The 21,966-nt window shown below is 37.3% G+C and overlaps 1 protein-coding gene across 6 annotated transcripts in view; it reads right to left on the bottom strand.

Moving 5' to 3' along the window:
- LOC149250282 (uncharacterized) overlaps positions 1 to 18,050 on the bottom strand; it is a 311,236-nt gene extending 293,186 nt beyond the window's left edge. Inside the window, exons 1-2 of one of the 6 annotated variants that reach the window (XR_016266820.1) lie at positions 16,851 to 18,050; positions 16,495 to 16,707 (exon numbers count right to left, since the gene is read on the bottom strand). Coding sequence is in view for 4 of the 6 variants with exons in the window: in XM_089459001.1 (XP_089315127.1) it covers positions 16,495 to 16,586 (92 nt within the window). In the remaining 2 variants the exon portion in view is untranslated. Of the gene's footprint in view, positions 1 to 16,272; positions 16,291 to 16,494 lie in introns of those variants that run through there. The other 5 variants (XM_089459001.1, XM_089458999.1, XM_089459002.1 and 2 more) reach the window with 5 other exon arrangements.
- Positions 18,051 to 21,966: the final 3,916 nt, after the last annotated feature.

The following is a 21,966-nucleotide window of genomic DNA, read 5'->3' as shown; positions in this document are numbered from 1 at the left end:
GTTTTCCCAATTCGATTTCCCAAGAAAATAATTGTGTAAATTTGTGTGTTGTGTTTTTATCTCTGTGTGTCTATTACGCTACTTATCTCTTGTTAATAAATTTTGTATCTTGGTGAAAAGTAAACTAGTTCAGTTTTTCAATTATTCACTAAGTAGTTTCAAAATTTCGTGGAAAATTTACAACCTCTTGGATTTGTTGCAACATGCAAAATATTTCACCAAGTTGGATTTAAAATCAAGGTATCACCAAGTTTGAGCCAGAGAATAAGATACTTGGAAGACCACCTTCAAAACTAAACAATGGTTGTATGACTCGTTAGTCATGTCATTTTGTCTATGCAATGCACTAGCCACATTCATGAGATTAATGAATGAAATATTGTGCCCTTATTTGGATTTGTTTGTTATTTTTTAATTGGATGATATACTTAGATTTGTTTGTTATTGTTTAATTGGATGATGTACTGACATATAGTGCTACCTAGGATGAGCACGTCTCACTCTTGATGCAGGTGTTGGAGACTCTAAAGAAGCACCAGTTGTTGACAAATCTTAAGAAATGTCAATTTGCACAACAGTCTTTGGTTTATTTAGGCTATGTGATTAGTGGAGGGGAGCTCAAGATAGATCTTGCCAAGATGGAAGCCATCGTGAATTAGTTAGTGCCAATTAATGTTTCTAAGGTCACAAGTTTTGTTAGGGTAGCATAGTACCTGAGGAAATTCATGGCCTCATTTTTAGCAATAGTTGCACCACTCCACGACATAACAGCGAATGGCAAGAGTTTACAATGGGGGAATGGTCAACATAAGGCCTTTGAGGAGTTGAAGAAGAAAATCAGTGAAGCACCAATTCTTGCATTACCAATATTGCAACAACCCTTTGAAGTGGAGATGAACGCGAGTGGGTATGCTATGGGAGCGGTCTTGATGTAGGGAGGAAGGCTGATATGCTACAATTATTAAGCATTCCATGGGGCAGTTCTCAACTACCCTACCTAAAATAAGAAGCTCTATATCATTAGGGACTCCAGGGGCTCCCTCTCTACTTTTTTTCAGTATCAAAACTAGAGATGCCTAGCCCTTTTTATCAAGGAGATCTTTATAAACAGATCTCAACCCTTGCACACATCAACTCACCCTAAGGCTTCTAGAACTATTACCTCTTACTTCCATGTTGTTTAGACAGGTCGCAACAACGAACGGCAGGCAGAGTCTCAATTTGCAGTAGATGGGAGAATGGTGAGACCTCGGGGTTTTCCGCAACCCCCCCCCAGTCCGAGACAGACAAGTACATTCGAGACTAGCCCGTAGACATCATACCATGCTTCAGTCAACCTATCCTTAGAGAGTCAGAGGAAATGGCTCAAGGCAGAGACAGCGCAAGGTGTCGCCTGCCCACCAGACCTCCTCCCAGACACAGCACAATAGAAAAGAATGATTAGCAGCTTCTTCCTTTCGGCCTCAGATGTTAGGAGTAGCACTCGCTCATCTACTTCCCTTCGAATCACGCAATTGGATTCCCTTACGGTTCTAGAGGACTCGGACAGGGAGAGATTGCCTTGCTCGCCTCCCTCGCCACCGACCATCAAATTCAGGAGAAGTTGATCCCATTGGCTTCATCTTCAACTCCCTCACCCCTTTTGTGGCGTTGCATAGTCCAACAACAAACATACTTCACATTTCTCATTTTTGGTCATCTCATATGACTTTATACATTCTCTATTTGTACTTTTATTTCATGTTAGCCATATTTTAGTCATATCTTAGTCTTATTAGCTTTGGAGTCACAATGGAGTTGCATTTGCACTCCCACATGTCTTGTATTTACACTGGATGTATCTTTTAGTCCCATTGACCTAATTTTGTGGTCACCCGAGGACATTAATAAATCTTTCTTTCTTTCTTTCTATGCCTTGGTACAAGCTGTAAAAAAGTGGAAATTGGAAAGGAGATAGTCATGCACGCAGATCACCAGTCACCACAGTATTTGCAAGTGCAGAGTAAGTTAGAACAAACCAGACATTACAAGTGGATGGGATTTTTACAGCAGTTTCATTTAGTGATAAAGTACTAGAAGGGCGGCACAAACAAGTTGGATGACATGCTTTAAGGCCACCCACATCAAAAATTACAACATTGAAAACTCTAATGCACATGGAGCCTGTCACCCATGATGCATATGGAGACGTATATACATAGGATGAGGACTTCAAGGAGGTGTTTTAGCAATTGCAGAGCCAGAGTCATGTAGACAATGGCGATAGCACAGCTAACTATCATCTTCAAAATGTGTTACCCTACAACTTGGACAGGCTATCTATTCCTAAAGGTGAGCAACTTCAACAAATCAAAAAGGTTCACACCTCCAAGGTTGTAAGGCATTTTGGTGTGGGGAAAGCAGTTGACAATTTGCAAAGGTTTGTGTACTAGCCCAAAATGCAAGAAGATGTAGCTAGGTTCATAGGAGGATGTTTGTTTTGTTGTATCAGCAAGCCAAGTAATAAGAAACAAAGTTTATACCATCCCTTACCTGTACCCACTCGTCCTTGGTAAAGCATCTCCATGGACATTGAAGATGTTTACCAAATATCAGGAAGAGGCATGACTACCTGTTTGTTATAGTTGACATGTTCAACAAGATGTGCGTTCTCATGCCTTGTAAAAGGCCATCAGTGGGCAAGAAGCACAAACTTGTTCTTTGGACAAATCTGGGTGCACCTTGGAATACCAAGGAGCATTATTTCAAATAAGGACACTAGATTTCTTAGTGCATTTTGGACTACGATTTGGGAGAAGATGGGCACAAAGTTAAAGGGTTCTATCCCTTAATAGATGGCCAAACAGAAGTATCAACAGTGCTTTGGTGCAACTTTTGAAGGGTTACAATCAGAAGCATCCGAAGACTTGCGATGAAAATCCGTTATACATTCAACAATCTTATAACAAAGAAATCCATAATTCTACTAGTAAAGACACCATTTGAAACTTGATTTGGATATTTTCCACTTTCACCTTTGGGTATTGCATATGGGCAGCAATGAGGAGTGAGGGAGAATCTCATAGGCGGTGCTTTAAGGGTAGAGAAATTTGTTGAGAAGATCAAACAAATCCATCTGCAAGTGCAGAAGACACTGAAGAAGTCACATGAAAAGTACAAGGCTAGGCATGATCGCAGTTCAGACATGGTTTTGCCACGCTTCCCGTGCGATTCTAGAAAACATTCGCATGGTTCCACGAGGCACTTTTTTTTTTGGAATTTTAGAACCATGCTTCCCAAACACTACCAAGGTGTTCCCTTGATGCTCCTTAGACGCTTCCTAGATGCTCCTTAATGGCAATGTTTAATTCTTAAAGTAAAAGTGCCATGAAAAGACTTAGGATGTTTGAGAGTGGTTCCAGCCTCATTGGACATCATATGGAGAAAATAGAATTTCATATCGCATTCAAAATTCAACAAACTTAACAGTGTTGAGGATTTCAAGGTCAATGGTAATATGGCATTTTATTAGATTATATCAAGTATGAGGGTATGTGATTGCCATTTAATCAAAAGCACCAAGCCTTATATGTACCCCAATGTTCGTGGTGTTGATTGTTGAACTCCTTTGTCATGGCCTTAGCAAAATTGTACCGTTTACTCAAGTCAAAATCATCTATCATACATGTTATGCTTTTTCTACCATATTTTAAGGCTTGGAATAAGCAATTTGATTAAAATTGGGCAATGCTGACTAATATCCTAGAAAATCAAGGTAGAGGCAAAGGCTAGACAATAGGAGAAGAATCTAGATTCTAGATGGTTGATGCTCGAATAATTAATCATTAATGTACTACGGATGCCATTTTTATCTTGATTTGTGTACGATATGATTGCTTTGATATATTTTGCAATTAATTTGGCATTTTGGATGTTTTTTTAATATAAATGCAACGATATAATATATGTATATATAGACGTTGTTGTGTTGTTTCTCGTAGGTGGTTCTTGGCTGCGAAACTACGCCGAGAAACCAACTCGACCAATCTTTAGGTTCAAGTTGGCCCTCGAACCAGAGGGGGCTCCCTCAAGTGTTATGATGCTTTTTAATGTTGTTCACTGTCACTAGACAACAGCCTATGAAGCACAACGACCAGATCTAGGATTTGTATAGGTGGTTGCTGATGAGTATCCAATCTTCGCTCAGAAATAAAGCCCTCTCTTGCTAAGATTTGATCAAAGTGCCAATGTCCAACTTCGACAGAATAACATAGCTTTAAAGAGTTTGGTAGAGGAATAGAAGAGAAATTAGATAACCAAGTATCCTCCCTAAATACTTAATCATCTAACAAGAACAGATGCGTACAGAAGAATCTTTATAACCCACATAAATATGTTTAAGAGACGACAGAAGGAAATAATTTAATGATGCAAAGGTACTAATTTAAACAACTTGTCCAATTAGCTAGTCTCAATGTAGATGATAATTTTGCAATGGGCTGTCAGGGAGGTTGATACTCAACCTAGCCTTACCCTAACTTCTATATTACCTCAAACATATGAAGAAACAGACTATGAAATCACCGGAAAAAAAACTGTAAACATACTAAAGAAACAAATTCTATCATGAATTGGAGCCAAAAAACTTTAATTAAAAATTCTGCAATAGAAGTCTTTACAGAAATGGCAAGGTTTTGGCATCAAAAGCCAACCCTTTTACATTCATGATCAAAGAACATATAGATATTACAACTTCTGAAATTGCTACAAGCTTTCAGGGATAAAATTCTAACAATATACTAAAAATAAAAAATAATTTTTGAATATCTGCAGGAAATTTGGAGTTTTTTGAAAATTCTCTGCCTCAAAATCTGGATAAGATTGACTGCTAATCTTCCTCCTCCAAATCATTGCTAGAGTATAAGAGTCAAATACATTGCTAGAGTATAAGAGTTCCCAATCCCTAAGTGAAAATCTATGGCTAAAATTAATTGTGGGTGGGGGGGGGGGTCTGCCCACCGACATTTAAGGAAGGGGTGGTCCTCAATTTTTACCACCAGTTTTTACTTAAAGTTATGTCATTCTCTCATGAATTGTGGAGACCCCCTTCATGGTTTTCAAAACAACTGGGAGGGGTCCTCAATCCACTTTTGTTGCACAAAGTTTAACAAAAATAATATTTTATTCCCCCATAAATTTTTATTAATTGATTTTTAATCATTTTTAACCCTAATTAATTTCTTGACTTTAATTAATATCAATCATTCTAATAGATATATATATATATATATATGCTATAAACTTTATTTATATTTGTTAATTTAATTAATGTACCTTGATTAATTATGTTTTATTATTTAATTAATAATTAACATTATCATTGTATACATATATTCATTGAATTCTTTTTATTTGAAATTTTTTGTAACCTTTCTTGAACAAGAAAAAGTTACAACATAGGCTCCAACTGGGGACTGCTTCCCCCTATGGGATGTAGAGAACCTGTAGACCAGATGCCTTGAATGTTGGGCATGGAGTCATGCCATAAAACCTATAATTTGTAGCTGCAACCTGTAACCTATTTCCAATCTGAAAATTTCACTGCAAACATCCACCTTTGTCATATGTTTGATAACTGAGAAAACTCTTTGTGTTCCAATATGTCATAATCTTGTTCATCAGAGAGTAGAATAATATTGTCTTAGAAAAAATGCTGAAAGTGTAATCTTGTGCTCAATATAATACCAATTCAAATAGTCTACTTTGCAAATCTGAAATTATAGAAGTTTTTTCTAATAGAGAGATGATTCAGATTTGGGGGCAATTCCTTTATAATTTGAAGGCCATTGGTAACAGAAGTTTATTCCAAACAACATTATGTATTGACTTTGCTCACTGTAACCTGTCGTGATATGAAATCATTTTTGTTCATCATTAAGCCATACAACAAAGAACCAACTAATGAAAATGAAAATAAGCACAACAATGCCTAATCCATTGGGCTATGGAGTCAATCAGTCAACAACAATAAATTTTCTCCTTTCAGACCCCTGCAACTTATTGTACTCAACCAAACCAAACTGCATACTGCAAACTGAGGTATAAACTGAAACAATTGCTGATCTACTGCACATAGATGTTGAAAATAAATTTATTTAATTTTACACACCTCTACTTAAACTGAGTTGAAAATCCTACACTGTTAGGTGTAGTCAAACTTCCAATGCAACCAAGTGCGTAGTGGATTGTTTGACAGACCACCTTGCATGTAGTTGAAAACTTGAAAAGTATGTACAATATGAAACACAAATTCCATAGGCAACTGATACTTACAGGTGAACTTGGAAAGTTGCATTCTCTGTAAATTTGTGAATTTTATGATCACTATCAAGAGGAAGAAAAATATATTGTTGAAGGCAATCATTATAAGGCTCTAAGCGAACACAACAGTGAATACAACAGACATCTCAAACCAGTGGAATCACCATACAGACAAAGTGGAGCTGCGAGGTGAAAGAAATGCAACCAATATCAAATGTCTACTCCTTGTTCACCAGCAAGGAATAGATCTAGTCTTGATCATTCTCCAGGGAAACATTTCTTTGTTACTTCGATCCCCAACAATGGCGCCAAATGTTGTGATGTTTCTCATAGGCAGTTCTTCAATGCGAAACTGCATCGAGAAACCAACTCGACCACTCTTTAGGTTCAAGCTGGACCTCGAACCATAGGGGGCTCCCTCAAGTGTTACGAGGCTTTTTAATGTTGTTCATTGTCACTGAACAACAGCCTATGAAGCACAACAGCCAAATCTAGGATTTGTATAGGTGGTTGTTGATGAGTATCCAATCTCTGCTCAGAAATAAAGCCCTCTCTTGTTAAGATTTGATCAAAGTGCCAATGTCCAGCTTCAACAGAATAACATAGCTTTAAAGAGTTTGGTAGAGGAATAGAAGAAAAATTAGATAACCAATTATCCTCCCTAAATCCTTAATCATCTAACAAGAGCAAATGCGTACAGAAGAATCTCTATAACCCACATATATATGTTTAAGAGACAATAGAAGGCAATAATTTAATGATGCAGAGGTACTAATTTAAACATCCTATCCAATTAGCTAGTCTCAATGTAGATGATAACTTTGAACTAGGTTGTCAGGGAGGTTGATACTCAACCTAGCCTTACCCTAACTTCTATATTACCTCAAACATATGAAGGAACAGATTATGAAATCACCCGAAAAAACATACAGAAGAAACAAATTTTGTCATGAACTAGAGGCAGAAAACTTTAATTTAAAATTCTGCAATAGAAATCATTACAAAAATGGCAGGGTTTTGGCATCAAAAGCCAACGCTTTTACATTCAAAATCAAAGAATATATAGATATCACAACTTTTGAAGTTGTTACAAGCTTTCAGGGATAAAATTCTAACAATATACTAAAAATAAAAAACAATTTATGAGTATCTGCAAGAAATTTGGAGCTACTTGAAAATTCTCTACTTCAAAATCTGGATAAGATTGACTATTGATCTTCCTCCTTCTTTAGATGCTAAAATCATGTCCATTGCTGGAGTATAAGAGTCAAATACATTATATGTGGAGCCAAATTTTATTTAATAGATTTATTTATTAATTTGAATTATTATTTTATTAATTTTATTTTTTATTTTAAATGTGTGCATTTTATTTTAAAACTATAGTTCTATCACAAATTATTAAAGTTATTAAACTAACAATCATTATTATTTATTAAAATATAATATTTTAAATCAAATATAATTCCCAATCCCTATGTGAAAATATGGCTAAAATTAATTGCGGGGGGGTCTACCCACCGACATTTAAGGAAGGGGGGGGGAGGGTCCTCAATTTTTACCACCATTTTTTACTTAAAGTTGCACGTCATTCTCTCATGAATTGCAGAGCCCCCCCCCCCCTTCATGGTTTTCAAAACAACTAGGGGGGGTTGCAATCCACTTTTGTTGCACAAAGTTTAACAAAAATAATATTTTATTCCCCCATAAATTTTGGTGGGCTACAAAAATTGGTGGGCGGGACATTTAACTTTGATTTTTATTAATTGATTTTTAATCATTTTTAAGCCTAATTAATTTCTTAACTTTAATTAATATCAATCATCCTAATTAGCTTTATAAACTTTATTAATACTATAAACTTTATTTATATTTGTTAATTTAATTAATGTACCTTGATTAATTATGTTTTATTACTTAATTAATAATTAACATTATAATTGTATACATATATTCATTGATATATTTATTTTTATTTTGAAAATTTTGAAAATTTTTGTAACTTTTCTTGAACAAGAAAAAGTTACAACAAAAGCTTCTGGGACTCTTCACTTTCGAGGATTTTTGGAAAATGACGCTTTTGACTCTTCACTTCCAAAAAATGCAACCGCTTTGTCCCCGCTTCGTGCAACATTGTTAACACATTATCTAATACTATGCTGAGATCCACAAGAAAGAGAGGATTGAATAAAACCAACCAGCAAAAGCATAATCCAACAAACCCCAAATCTACACAAATGAAGATGAACCAACACTAGCGCACAAGATAAAAGTAAATAGGTGCACTATAGACAGAATCATAGCCATAAGCATAACTATGCTTGAAAGGCAGATTCACATCAATAACCATCAAAAAGAAAGCACAACACTTTAAAAGTAGCCATAGGCTAACAAATAAAAGTGATCAAGACGGTCGACCAAATATTACAAATGAGAGGTGAATTGTGTATTTATACATAACTCAAAATATTACAAATGAGAGGTGAATCGTGTATTTATACATAACTCAAGGGATAGGGTGCTTTTCCCAAAGAGGGGTTAGGGGCCCACTATGATGACTAGAATGGCCTTAACCATCTAGGAATAAAATAAATGAGCATTGTCTAGGCAAACTTTGAGCTAAACACAAAAACACAATAATAATGATTACAAAGTGAGGTCAACCTTGACCTCAAGTAAAGCATAAACCATCATCCCAGCATCCTGCACCCTTGGGAAAAGAAAGGGCATTTCACAATGATGTCATCATTGATCTAAAGAAGGTAAAGATGTCATTTGAAATAAAAGGGACTAAAGTGGTATATCATATAGCCTCTAGATCCATAACAAGGACCAAGGTATACTAAGGCTATAGGTGATGCTTTTGAAGGATTCATCGTAGACCAAATGTATACTCTAACAACCTAGATGAGAGATGAGTATGTGAACCCTATTGCCGATGGTACTATGAGTTGGAGAAGCATTTGTTCATTTGATACTAACTCAAACGAGGCATCGCAGAACTAGAGAGAGCGTAACCCTAGGTTATCTTCTAGACATTGCACCAACATACAGGTAGTCAAATTTACTGGTGCAAGGTTGACCATTCCTCCTGAGTATGTGAACCCTATTGCCGATGGTACTATGTTGGAGAAGCATTTGTTCATTTGATAATAACTCAATTGAGGCATCACGGAACTAGAGAGAACGTAACCCTAGGTTATCTTCTAGACGTTGCACCAACATACAGGTAGTCAAATATAATGGTGCTAGGTTGAGCATTCCTCCTGTGTATTATGAAACCAGATATGTTGAAGACTTTTTGGACCAAATGGAATAAAAGCTCGAAGAAGATCAGCTAATAGCATCTCTAGACGTTGCACTGAAGGCAACTCTAGCTTGATGGTGAGCTACTCACAATATAAATTTGAACATATGGGAAAGAAGCGTATCTTGCAATGAGGTACAGAGACTTGACCCCACTTGCATTTGAAATCCAATGTGTCAGGTCAGGGCAGTGACAAAATTGAGATCTCAAAGCCTTGTCAAGGGAAAATTGATCATAAGATCCATGTGGAAAATTGCATAGGGATGTGGACAAGGAAAGGATGTTCTCAGCAATGTTGGGTTCATAAGTTTATCTATACCCTTAAGCCAATCCCTAGAGCCTAGTACCTGTAGGAAGAATGAAGACACCACACAAGAGACTAGAAAGTGATGCCCCAATATTTTTGCACCACCATGTTCCTACTTAGATAAGACTCTTGAGATCACTGCTAGACTTCGAAGTATTGAGAAGTTTTCGTTTTCATACGATTCTTTGGGGAGGCCTCCTCCCTATGTATGCTCTCAATATCAACATTTAGTTTTGGGAGGATGAGCAAGAAACATCGAGGAGCTCCTTTGTTGCCTCAAGATTGAGCATAGTGATGATGGTGACGATGGTATTTACGTTGAGTTTGTAACTTGGAAGGTACTTCTAGTCTTGTGCCTTGACTAGAAGGACCTTGATTTGCCTCTATAGGAACTTGCATGCGACACGCAAAGTGTGCAAGTGAGTTGCATGCAAGTGAATGTGTTGCATATCACATGTATGAGATGTGCATGTAAAGCAAGCTAAATTTATGAGTTGTACTTGAGTTAAAGTAGAGAAAGCTAAAGATAGAATAGTTAACTAAAGTTAAGTAATTTATCTTCAGTTAACTTGACGAGCTAATTTTGATTGTCAATCTTAGCATAGGAAAGTTATAAATTGCGCCTAAGTGTTGATACTAAGACACAACAGCAACACAAGATTGAGAGAGGCTTCTCAATGAGTATGTGCTGGGTCCGAGAGAGTGTAGTGAGGTTGGTGATTAATTTTGTATTTTCTCGGATGGACCATTATCCCAGGACGAGAGCCCAAGTAAGTTTCGTGATTAATTTATTAATGAAGAACTGTTGATTGGGAAAAAAACTGTTTATATGTGTGTGATTCAAATCGAGTAATCTTTTTTGCTTTTGTTATATTTTTTGTGTTAGGAATTTGGCCATGTATTCGTTCCGTTAACAATTGTTCAATTTCCTTGAAAGTTTGCAACTGCTATGATGAACAATTTGAAACTAATTCCTTCTCACCAAGACATAGAATTTCTCAACACTAAAAGCAGTGGAATTAAACACAAAGATAAAGAACACAATCACACAAGAGACAACAATTTTCTTGGGAAACCCAACTGGGAAAAACCTCTTCTCGTTGTAGAATTTTATTGAAAGAGTTTGAGCATATGAATTTCACTCAAGAACACACTTGTTCTCACTGCTTGGACTAAAAGCTTGAAACTCCCTGCAATACTCTCGACCTCACTCCTACTTCCCAGTGCAATCTAGCCCCTATTTCATAGCTCTAGAAATCTCTTATTTCCTAGCACAATAGTGGCTCCAATTATTTAGGAATTCCTCCTAAATCCTAGCGATAGTCTGCAAGGAAGTCTCCCTCTCGATTCTGCGTATAGGCTCCTCCTTGATACGCTCTCTCAACAAGATGCTCTCACACACACAAACTTGTGCATACAAGAATGATACAAGTTGTGCCTTCGTCCTCCTTTTAAGAAATTTGATCATGCTAATTCTGGCAAGTACGAATTTAGAACAACAGTTGTGATTGATGAGTTAATTGAGTTCGAACTGAACTCTCTCCACTCATAACTTGGAGTTATAACTAATCTTTGCCTCAATCGAAACTAAAGCTCCCAACTTGTCTTATCCCAAACTCAAACTACCTGTTAGAAGTCTACTAAATTGCTCCTCCAACTCCATGCATGAATTAACTACTTCATGAACTTGTCCTAGCACCAGCAGCTCATGCATGCTAAAGGAAGGACTGATTGTGGTCTTTCTTGACTAAGGCACGAGTTAAGAAGACCTTCCCTTGCTATACTTTTCAACAACAATTATTAGGAACTGGATATCGAGAGTTGGGTTCAGAAATTCTAACATGGTTTGTATCGGATTGTCGGAGCCAGGTTGGGTGGGATCATACAAACCAAAATTTTTATTAAGGCAGCGAGATTTTTTTTAAGGGGTCAAGAGGAAATTTGTTTTTTTTGAATCGAGAAAAAAAAATAAGACTCAAAATAAAGTGAAAAAACGGGGGCCCATATTTTTTTTTAAAAAGAAAAATAAAATAAAAAGAAAGTTTAGACGAGGCGTGGGGGCGCGTGGTGGCTGGTCGATAGCCCAACCCAACCAGTCGTTGACCAGGCCGAGAGTCGACACCTCCAACAGCAGCGACAGAGTAGGCCAGAGTTGTTAACGTCGAGCTGCTCAAGGCGGTGACCATCGACCGACAAGAAGTCGATAGCAACGCTGCCACGAGGGAGGCCAAGAACATCAAGGGGCTGAGAATGCGACACTAAGGTGTTAGAGCCGCTGACGACACTGAGGTGTTAGAGCCGCTGATGACACTGAGGTGTTAGAATCGCTGACCACGGAGCATGGGTGCAGCACGGACTATAGCAGAGCATGAATGCTTATCGCTAGTTAAAAAAGAACAACGCCATCAAAGCTTGTGGTGGCTAGGTGTTAAATGTTGCGATAGGACTGCCGCTGTTAGTGAACCAAGAATTAGTGGCTGACACAGCAAGATCGTAGGGAAACGCAGACAGGTTGAACATGGATAGACAGTCGGGCTACACACAGACCGACCAACCATCAAAAAAAAGGGGAAGACATGGCAGACAGTCGGGCACAGGTGGTGGCAGCAGATGCCATGGATGAGCTCGCAAATAGGCTTAACTAGTCGTGGGTCGAGTCGTTAGTCTGAATGACACACAAGTAGGAGCTGCAGTGCAGAATATGTCACGACAGGCATGGGCTAGTAGTTGTTGGCAAAGCTAGTAGTAGCCAACGGCAGGTATGAAGGACAGTACCAATAGCCAACAGGATTGGTGGAGGTCAACCCTTAGAGGGAGAGAGGCGAACTGTATTAATCAGGGGATTGGCAACATAATTTGTAGGTGTCTCAAAGGACTGAGACAGACCCACAGTTGTGCTAGAAGGACTTAGCATAGGATAGAGACTAGTGGACAGTAGAGCGTCTAGTCATGTGACGGGGATGAGGTCAATGTTCCACAGAATTCAGAGACAGGCTTAGACTACAATGTGTTTAGTGGGACTAGTACCATGCATGTAGTGAAGGGGATTGGATGTGTCAAATTCCAGCTAGAGTCAGAGGATTTCTGGAGGTGACATGGATGTTTATCTTAGGGTTGATGGTACACGTGCTCTTAGTATCATCCTTGGAGGATGTTGGATATAGAGTTTTGTTCCAGGATGGACAGGGGCTTCTATATTCAAAGGAAGCAACCTTGGATGCAGCTGTAGTGCTTGGCATCAGACTGGGGTAGTCATACAGTTTGTTGGGAGAACTTGTGGGTATATCCGAGGGGATCTTGGATACAAGATTAGTGTTAGTTGCTGAGAGAGAGGTGGCAAGGAAGAGTGATTCTTCAGGCACTACCAGGAGCCTCGGTTAATATAATATGACATTGTTAAATGCTCAGGAGCAAGATCCTAGGAGCATGGTTGGAAGGAACAGGTCTTTAGATCAGATTCTGAAGTAGGTAGCAAGGAAGTCTTCTAGTTCATAGGGAGCAACTACAGCAATGGATAATGTGGTGGTGTTGGAGACAGATCCAAGTGGAGGAGGTTCTTCCAAAAGTACCTCCCTCGCTAAGAAGGAATGTTGAGTTTTGTAGCTCAGAAGGCACTTCTAGTCTTGTGCCTTGACTAGAAGGACCTTGATTTGCCTCTTTAGGAGCTTGCATGTGAATGTGAATGTGTTGCATGTGACATGTATGAGATGTGCACGCATAGCAAGCTAAATTTATAACTTGTACTTGAGTTAAAGTAGAGAAAGCTAAAGATAGGATAGTTAACTGAAGTTAAATAACTTATCTTCAGTTAACTTGACGAACTAATTCTGGCTGTCAATCTTAGCTTAGGAAAGTTATAAATTGAGCCTAAGTGTTAAGGCTAAGACACAACAGCAGCGCAAGATTGAGAAAGGCTTCTCAGTGAGCATGTGCTAGGTCCGAGAGAGTGCAGTGAGGCGAGCGATCACTTTTGTATTTTCTCAGTTGGGCCATTATCCCAGGACAGGATCCCAAGTAAGTTCCGTGATTAATTTATTAATGAAGAAATTTTGATTGGGAATTAATCTGTTTATGTGTGGATGATTTAGACCGAGTAACCTTTTTTTATTCCACTATATTTTTTGTGTCAGGAATCCGGCCATATATTCGTTCTGTTAACAATTGTTGGGAACCAAATACCGGGTGCTAGGTTTGGAAAGTCTAACAATTTAGGAGTTGTGCCACCTCATGTTCAAGGGGAAATTAGAGGAAGATTTATGAGTGCGACAAGGGGTGATACTAAGTTACTAATAGAAAAATCTATCAAGAATCACTCAAACTAAAGAAGTTGAAGATTGGTACTAAGGAGAATCCTAAGATAGCCTCAATAGTTGATCACTGGGATGAGAAGACCATTTCAGAGGTTGTTGCCTTGGTCAGAAAATATGAAGTTTTGTTTCCCTGGAGTTTTACAAAGATGAAGGGGATTAGAGGTGAGATGGGAGAAATGAAGATTGGACTGAAGCCTTGCCGAGCCTATTAAGAGGAGGCCATACAGATTGAATCCTAGAGTTAAACAGACGGTAAAGACAGAAATCAAGAAGATATTAACTACTGGCTTAATTTTTCCAGTGGAAGAATCAGATTGGATTAATCCTATTGTGATCCAAGGTAAGAAAACCAATGAAGAGTTATGGATCTGTGTGGATTTTAGATGATTGAATATTGCCTGCATCTTAAGTTGCAGGGCACTTGGTTTTGGGGATGGGATGGCATTTTTTGAAACAGGGGGCTTGGGTTCGTCAGCGGTACACAGTATACATTTATTTTAAAATGTATGAAAAAGATTAATAAAAAAAGGTATAAGCATGCTCATTGAATAATGCCATAATATCATTTTCAGCAACTAACAACAAGAATATGCACTTTGCTTTATTCAAGTTTTGAACAATCAACAGTCTTATGATGATTCTAAAAACAACATTAAACAGTGAACCTTGATCATTATCATTTGAAAATTCACAATTCAAATTGAAATTGACATTCATAGGTCCCGTCTTTCAAATCTTTAAAAGTTAGCCTAAGTGGCAAGTAAACATGTACATTCAAATATTGCCTAATGGCGTTTCCAAATATCAAATAGAAAAATCAAAAAACATTGAAAAACATGTCTATCTATCGTTGTACTTGTCCAGAATTATTTTGTGAATATAGAGCACCGAAATCACTTCACTACTGAACGGTTCCTTCGCTTCACTGCCAGACTATTTCTCCTGTCACTGCAGGAGATGAAATGGTAAAAAAGAGGGGCCGATTTGTTCTTCTGAGTGCATGAGAATGTGAGGCAAGAAGGATTAGGGTTTTGGGGAAGGTCCACAACTTCCTATTTTGGGGCTTTTTTAAAATGAAAACTGAATTTCCTTTTTGTTGGAGGATGCAAGCACCCAAAAGAACCCGAAATTGGGGTAAAGGTACCTGTTTAAAGATTAAATCCCCACTTAACTGCCATGAAAAAACAGGTTCTTCGCTAAAGAACCCAATTCATTTGGGCTCTTGAAGAAGTTACCCATTCCCAAATGCAGTACAGGAGACAGGAACCTGGGACAGGTTTGGGCACCCTAGCCCTGGGTGCACGTACCCATGCAAAATAGCTGCATGCATTACCCTATTTCAACACCATTCAATGATGAAGTACTAGACCATGTTGCAGACAAGGAAGCCTCTTCTTCATTGATGGCATTTTAGTCCAGATAGTTGTAAAGGACAAGAAAAATACCACTTTTGTGACGAAGTGGATATCCTTTGCCTAGGATGTGATGCCTTTTGCATTAAAGAATGAACTTGTTGTGTTTTCCATGATTGTTGCAGCAGCATTCAGATAATACATTCATAGGTTCCTGGAGGTGTATTTTGATGACTGAACTGTGTACAGTTTGTTGAAAGATCCCATTGCCATGTTGCACCTTATGTAACTATGTCGCCAATTAGAAATCTCATCAAATTTGAATAAGTGCATTTTCTGCACTCCATTTTACTACAGTGGGGTGTTGCTGTGCTTGATCCTAACTGGTCGAGTGGTTATTAATGTTGAAAAGTGCATGTCAATTTTATCATAAAAATGTAATCTGTTTCAAAAGCTTTTCCAATGAATGCCATATTATTTAATGATATGAATATTTTATTGCTTTGGTCTATTTCATAAGATTTAACATATATATTTCCGAAGGTTAGAAGTATTTCATTCCTGTAAATCTCTTCCTAGGTTTTTCAAGTGTGTGATGTGCATGCAAACAAAGTAGATCTTTGCACGTTGACAAATCTAGCATTTAACCATACAGCTAGGTGAAATTGTATATTAGAGAAAGTTCCATAACAGTACCAGTGTTTCTATGATATTATTATTAATCCTCTTGCGGGGAAAGTAACCACCAACACTGCGTACAAATCTTCATATTTTGATAATACTAATTCCCTCCAAATCTTACATAGACCTGTACCTTGACTTGTTCAAAATGAGCTCTCAGAACTACAGATCAAAAGAAAAGAAGGATAGGATTATATATATAAAACCAAGTATAAATGCAGCAAAAGAAATCCATACCCTTTAAAGACATCCCCGAAAGAACCTTTACCAATGAGCTCCAATGAATGGAAGCGAGACTCGATACTGTTTGACATGCTTGAATTAGACATGGCCCTGCTTCTTCACTGTCAGTTCCAAGACAAGATGATGCAAATCATCAGAACTTCATTCGGAATTCTCAACCTCCAATCAAGCATTTTCTACCAATCACTCCTGATGCAGATTTCACCTCTGAAGAAACAGTTTCGTCAAACTATGATTATCAATTCCAGGACCAGATTGTGCTGACAATCCTTCTATTTCAAAGACCTCAGTACAATGTAGAGACAATGAACCCATCAATTTAATTATCGCCAGAGCTAGAACCTACTCACCGTTCTCGTGCAGTGAATAAATCAAAGCTTAACCACGACCATAAAGTATATACCAACTCTGATCATCGTAAAAGCATATCACTTTGAGTTTGCGTCTATATGTCCTTGGCCTCTCTTTTTTGCTTCTTGCCACCGTATATTTTTTTCCCGTTATTTAAGAAGAAGAGACCGTGTCTACGTTTCTGCGGCGAAGCAAATGAATAGAATTCATAAGCATCAAACCAGTTAACATCACGCAACAAGAACAATAATGGTTTTCCTCCTGCCGCCAAATTTCCACTGTGTTTCCTTCTGTTTTCTGACCCCCCAGTACGCATAGTCCCCAAGATTTCTGCCAGTTCCAGGTCACCAAGTCAAATACGCTAGGGTAAGATGTTCCTTTAAAGTACTAGAATCCTACACATTCAGCTATAAAAGAAAGCTTTTAACGCATTTTCTCCCGTAAATGTGTCGCTGTGTACTCTCTCCTCCAAGTCCGGGCTAAATTCCCGTATATTTAACCCCGATTGTACTTTCACCAGAATTACGAATCACTAGGGACAAATTTCACGCTTAAACTTCGAGCGTCAGATTGTTTGCAATACGCCGGGCCTTACCAAATTTGTCGGTCAAAATTTAAGCTAGAGAAAAACCTAAGTTTAACTCCAATGCTTCACGAGTTTGCAGTAGATCTTTCAAGACGTTTTTCACTGCATCCTCTGAACCATGTAGCACGCCCCGAAGCTTATGCTACTTTGCCAAATCTAAACTTCTCCGGGCTTTTCTTGCCTTATTTTATGCATCTTACAACTCTCCAAAAATTATAGAGAGGTTCAGTGTAATAAGCTGCGCAAGAGTTAAATTTTGCAATAATGTACATAAATTGATCGAAGAGATGGTTCCAGGGGAAGCATCGACCCAAGCGTTGATCTGCTAATGCTCCTCTTCCTTCGCATAAAGGGATTTAACTCCATCCGATCGCCCTCCGGAGGTCCCGACATCGATTCCTCCACCTCTTTGTGAGTTGAATTCCAGCAGGCAGTCAGGCTGGCATTGAGGCAGCCCTCGTGTGTTTTCCCTTGTCGTAACCATGGTTAGCAGAACTCCATGCCTGGACTAAAGAGATGTGTAGTCAATTAAGGGTTATTGATGGGATGCAGCATCAAACAAAGTGGTAAGTCCCTATCCCTACGGTGGAGTACAAATTTCTCCACCCATGAGTGGGTATGGTAGATACACAATTCCCACACCCTTGTAGTAGGAGTGAAAAAGTGGAAAACATTTGGGTGGGGTCTAAGTGACTTTGCTCAAGCTAAGGTACAGAGGTGAAACGGTGGGGAAGGTTTATGCTAGTTGGAGAGTTGACAACAATGATAACCCAAGTTTAAAATTAGATGGGTTGCTTTGTTTGATAATACAATTCAACGAAGGTTTTGTAGATGTGGGTCATGTTCTAGCATCAACTTAGGAAAAGGGAGAAAAAAATTGCCTGGTCATTTTTCTTTGTTTTTAGTTAATGTTACGTGTATTCTACATAAGGCCTTATACTTGAGTTTTTTTTATGGTACTCAGTGGGATTAGGCCTTATAATAGAGTTTTGATAATACTAGTGGGATTAGGCCTTAGGCCTTGAGATAATCTATGGAACGTGTCATTTTTGAGAATTTTAAGATAATGGTATATGGAATTGTGTCACTTTGGAGAATTTTAAGAGTAGTTGTCTTAATGCGACTTTTTGGAAGCTTTTCTGGTGGGTTTTTCTGGTTAAAATCCGGCAGCAATTTATTAGAATCGCAAGTTTGATAGCTAGTTTCTACACAATGAAAGCGTCCCAGGGGTTTTTCAGGGTGCTGAATCCAATATGCAGTTAAAAAACCATTCTAAATAATACAAATCAAGATTTAACCTCAATTTTTTCCGCCGGATTCTATCACCGAAATCTCCAAAAAGTCGCGTTATAAACAACTCCATTTTAAGATAATGGCATATGGAAGTAAATTTTGACTGATTTATCACTATACCATAACTTTATTGATGGTAATGTGAAGATGTTGTTAAGATGCAGTATGAGATTATGTGACAGTGGTTTTTTTTGTTTCCATACATTAATTTTATATTTCTCTAGGTTATGATTTTAAAATTAAATTTTCATTAAGATTAATATGGTTATTGTTGTTGAATTTATTTAAATTTGGATTATCCAAGATAATAGGGATTATTCATGTTGTTGATTTTTTAAGAGCTATTGTTATTGTTTTTTAGTAAATAAAAATTGTCAATTATATTACAAAAGAATATCAAGCATATGCACAATTATTTATCTAGAGGTTTGATTAGCAATTTTTGACCCCTGCGAACTTATATTTGGGATCTAATATTCAATTTTGAACCCCTTTTGTTATGTTAATATCTAGTTACATATATGATTAATGCAACCCATGTTCCAAGCTAACTCTATACACTTTCTAGAGATGGGTTGCATGTCATTGTTTCTTTGTAGTTTGAAACTAGTGGATGTTGTAATAAAACTCATTTATTATCCTTTAATACAATGGAAGGTACAATTCCCTTGTTAGGTTTAAGTTGTATAATTTGTGTCACCTCTTCATCCCTCTTATGGTTTTCAATCATAATGCCCTACAATGGGAGGTGGGCTCTTTTGGCATGACCAAATCCATTCAACATCCCATGCCTTAAATGTAGGGGTTGGGACCTTTATTGATGTTTCAACCTTTGAGTGATCTATGCCTTTTTTTGGAGTTGCCACGTGAAATTTAACCTAATACAAGACTAGCATTTGAGTTTGTTATTTTATGTAATGTCCCTTTTTTCTGGACATTGGGAAATGAGAGTATCTCATTAGTGTAGGTTAGAAATTAAAATTAAGTATGGGCGATGGGATAATTAATTAATTAAAAGTGACTAAAGAAAAAAAAATATTATAAGTCACTTTAATAAAAGAAAAAGAAAAAGACCCATGGTATTCTAATAGTCCATGACTATTAAAGGAGGTGAGAGTTCACTCCTTAGGTATGCATTTGGGATTATTTTTTGTTGTTGTTGTGTTGAGCTCTTTGAGCTTGTCTCGATGAAAGCCCATATTATGTAGAGGATTAGTTTCGGTGGTAAATGATCCACCCTAGTTGATCTAATCAGGAGGGGTTTCAGTATTGAGAGATATACCCTAGCCACTTCAAAAACGAGGGATCAAATCAGATCTTCTCATTGGGTTTAACGTGGAGATTGTGAGGAGAGGTCAATTAAATCTCTCATAAGTGCATAATATTGGAGGAGTCATCGTCAACCATATTTATGTCTTTCTAGAGTTTTTAATGGGTTCTTAGAACTGTATTTGGCATGTATTTTCGTATCCATATTTAATATAATAAAGATGAGTTTTGTTGCATATGTCTCGTGTTTATTCTAAGTTGGAACATTTATAGTCTTTCTTACATCTATAATTTATTTATGCTCGTAAAATTGTGAAAAAATTTCATGGTGCATTTTTTTAAAGAAGATTTTTGGGAAATTTATCCAAATACAAGGAATACTACAGTGGTATGAGAGCTAGTTTTCTTGTGAGCCTGAAGGTTTGAAGATCAATATCATTGGAACTAGAAATTCTAGGAACGCAAGAGGGGGAACAACAAAAAAAACTAGCCAATTATTTTGCAGGTATTTTATTGAGCCGAATTTAGCTTGATGTGCCAAATTTCTATTGTTGGGTCAAATTTCTATTATTGGGCTAAATTTATGTTGTTGTTGGGCCAGAATTATTTTGTTGGGCCAAATTTATCTCGTTGTGCCAAATTTCTCTAGTTGGGCCAAAATTGGGTTGAATTTAATTTCTTGTGCCAAATTATTTTGCTAGGATGAATTTATTTACGGAGAGGCTGAATTATTACAGCAACTAAATTTATTGGTGGCAAGTAATTTTTTGAAGAACATTGTGAGGTTCCCTTTCTGAATTCCATGTAAACAATTCCTACAAATAATTCCTTTAATAAAACAATGCGATAGTTGCAACTTAATTTATGAGTTTGAATTAGATTAATTGTTGGTGATTTCTCGTTGTACAAATTCTGGTATTTTCTTTCAAGAGAAATTTGTGTCAGAAAATTTCTAAAACAAACCCTTGCATTTCTATGATGTTTCTCAAGCAAAAATTTATGCCATAGAATTTTTGAAACAAATCCTTGAATTGGGAGGGATTTTCTTTTTGTTGGATAAAGTTGTCATTGATGTCAATAAGATGGCAACTTAGGTGCATTGTTGAAACATGTCTCTTGCCTGGTTAAACCCTAATTGTGTTGAAGAACCCTAGAGAATGAATGATGAAACCCTAGATGCATATGCTACATGCATGGATGAAACTGTAAGCCCTAATTTGTTAAAGCAAACCCTAGGTACATGGAGAAAGATCTAAAGCATATACCATGGTCAGAGTTTGAAAGAAAATAAGCTACAAAGATGATTATTCAATCATACAAATATAACTCTAATTCACATTGTTTGTATTGCCCACTATGCGCTTGTCACTATATTGTAAACATATTATGGTTTGAAATACTACAACTAACTCTTTGGAAGCTCCATTGAGCTAGGTTACTTGTTAGAGGGAAAAGGAGGCTACTCTTTCTGTGAATTAGGCGCCAAAACTACAACTCCATTGAACTTTGCATTTAAAGAATCAACTTGATGCCAGAGCATTCCAAAGGGATCTAAGTGTGCACCAACAAAGTGTAACAGAAAGAAAAGATGATGGAATAACATAGGTGAAACATAATGGTGCAATGCATATACTAGCACAAAGAAAGAAAGCACACAACATGTGAGGGAAGAACACGTGCATAGTCTGAAGGCACATAAAAGATTATCAAGAGGGCAAAAAACACAAAATGCCATGGCATAGAAAAATGATAAAAGAGCACTAACATATGAACAAAACATATGTCGAGAGCTTGAATATGAGGATGGAAGTTTTAAAATCATTTGGCTCAATATAAACAAAGTTAGAAATCAGTCTTTCAGATTAATCACATCGTTAGGATTGGGTCAAAGTTTCGAACCAAATAATGTGGTTCATCCTCACGACAAGGTGAGAAATCAAACGATCTGAGAGAATAAATAGCAGGGA

This window comes from Pinus tabuliformis, chromosome 7, assembly GCF_031772625.1.
Source record: "Pinus tabuliformis cultivar Carrire ecotype Pingquan chromosome 7, CPIR1, whole genome shotgun sequence".
Taxonomy (NCBI): Eukaryota; Viridiplantae; Streptophyta; class Pinopsida; order Pinales; family Pinaceae; genus Pinus; species Pinus tabuliformis.
The sequence above is the reverse complement of the archived record's forward strand: the minus strand, read 5'-3'. Positions and strand labels throughout refer to the sequence as shown.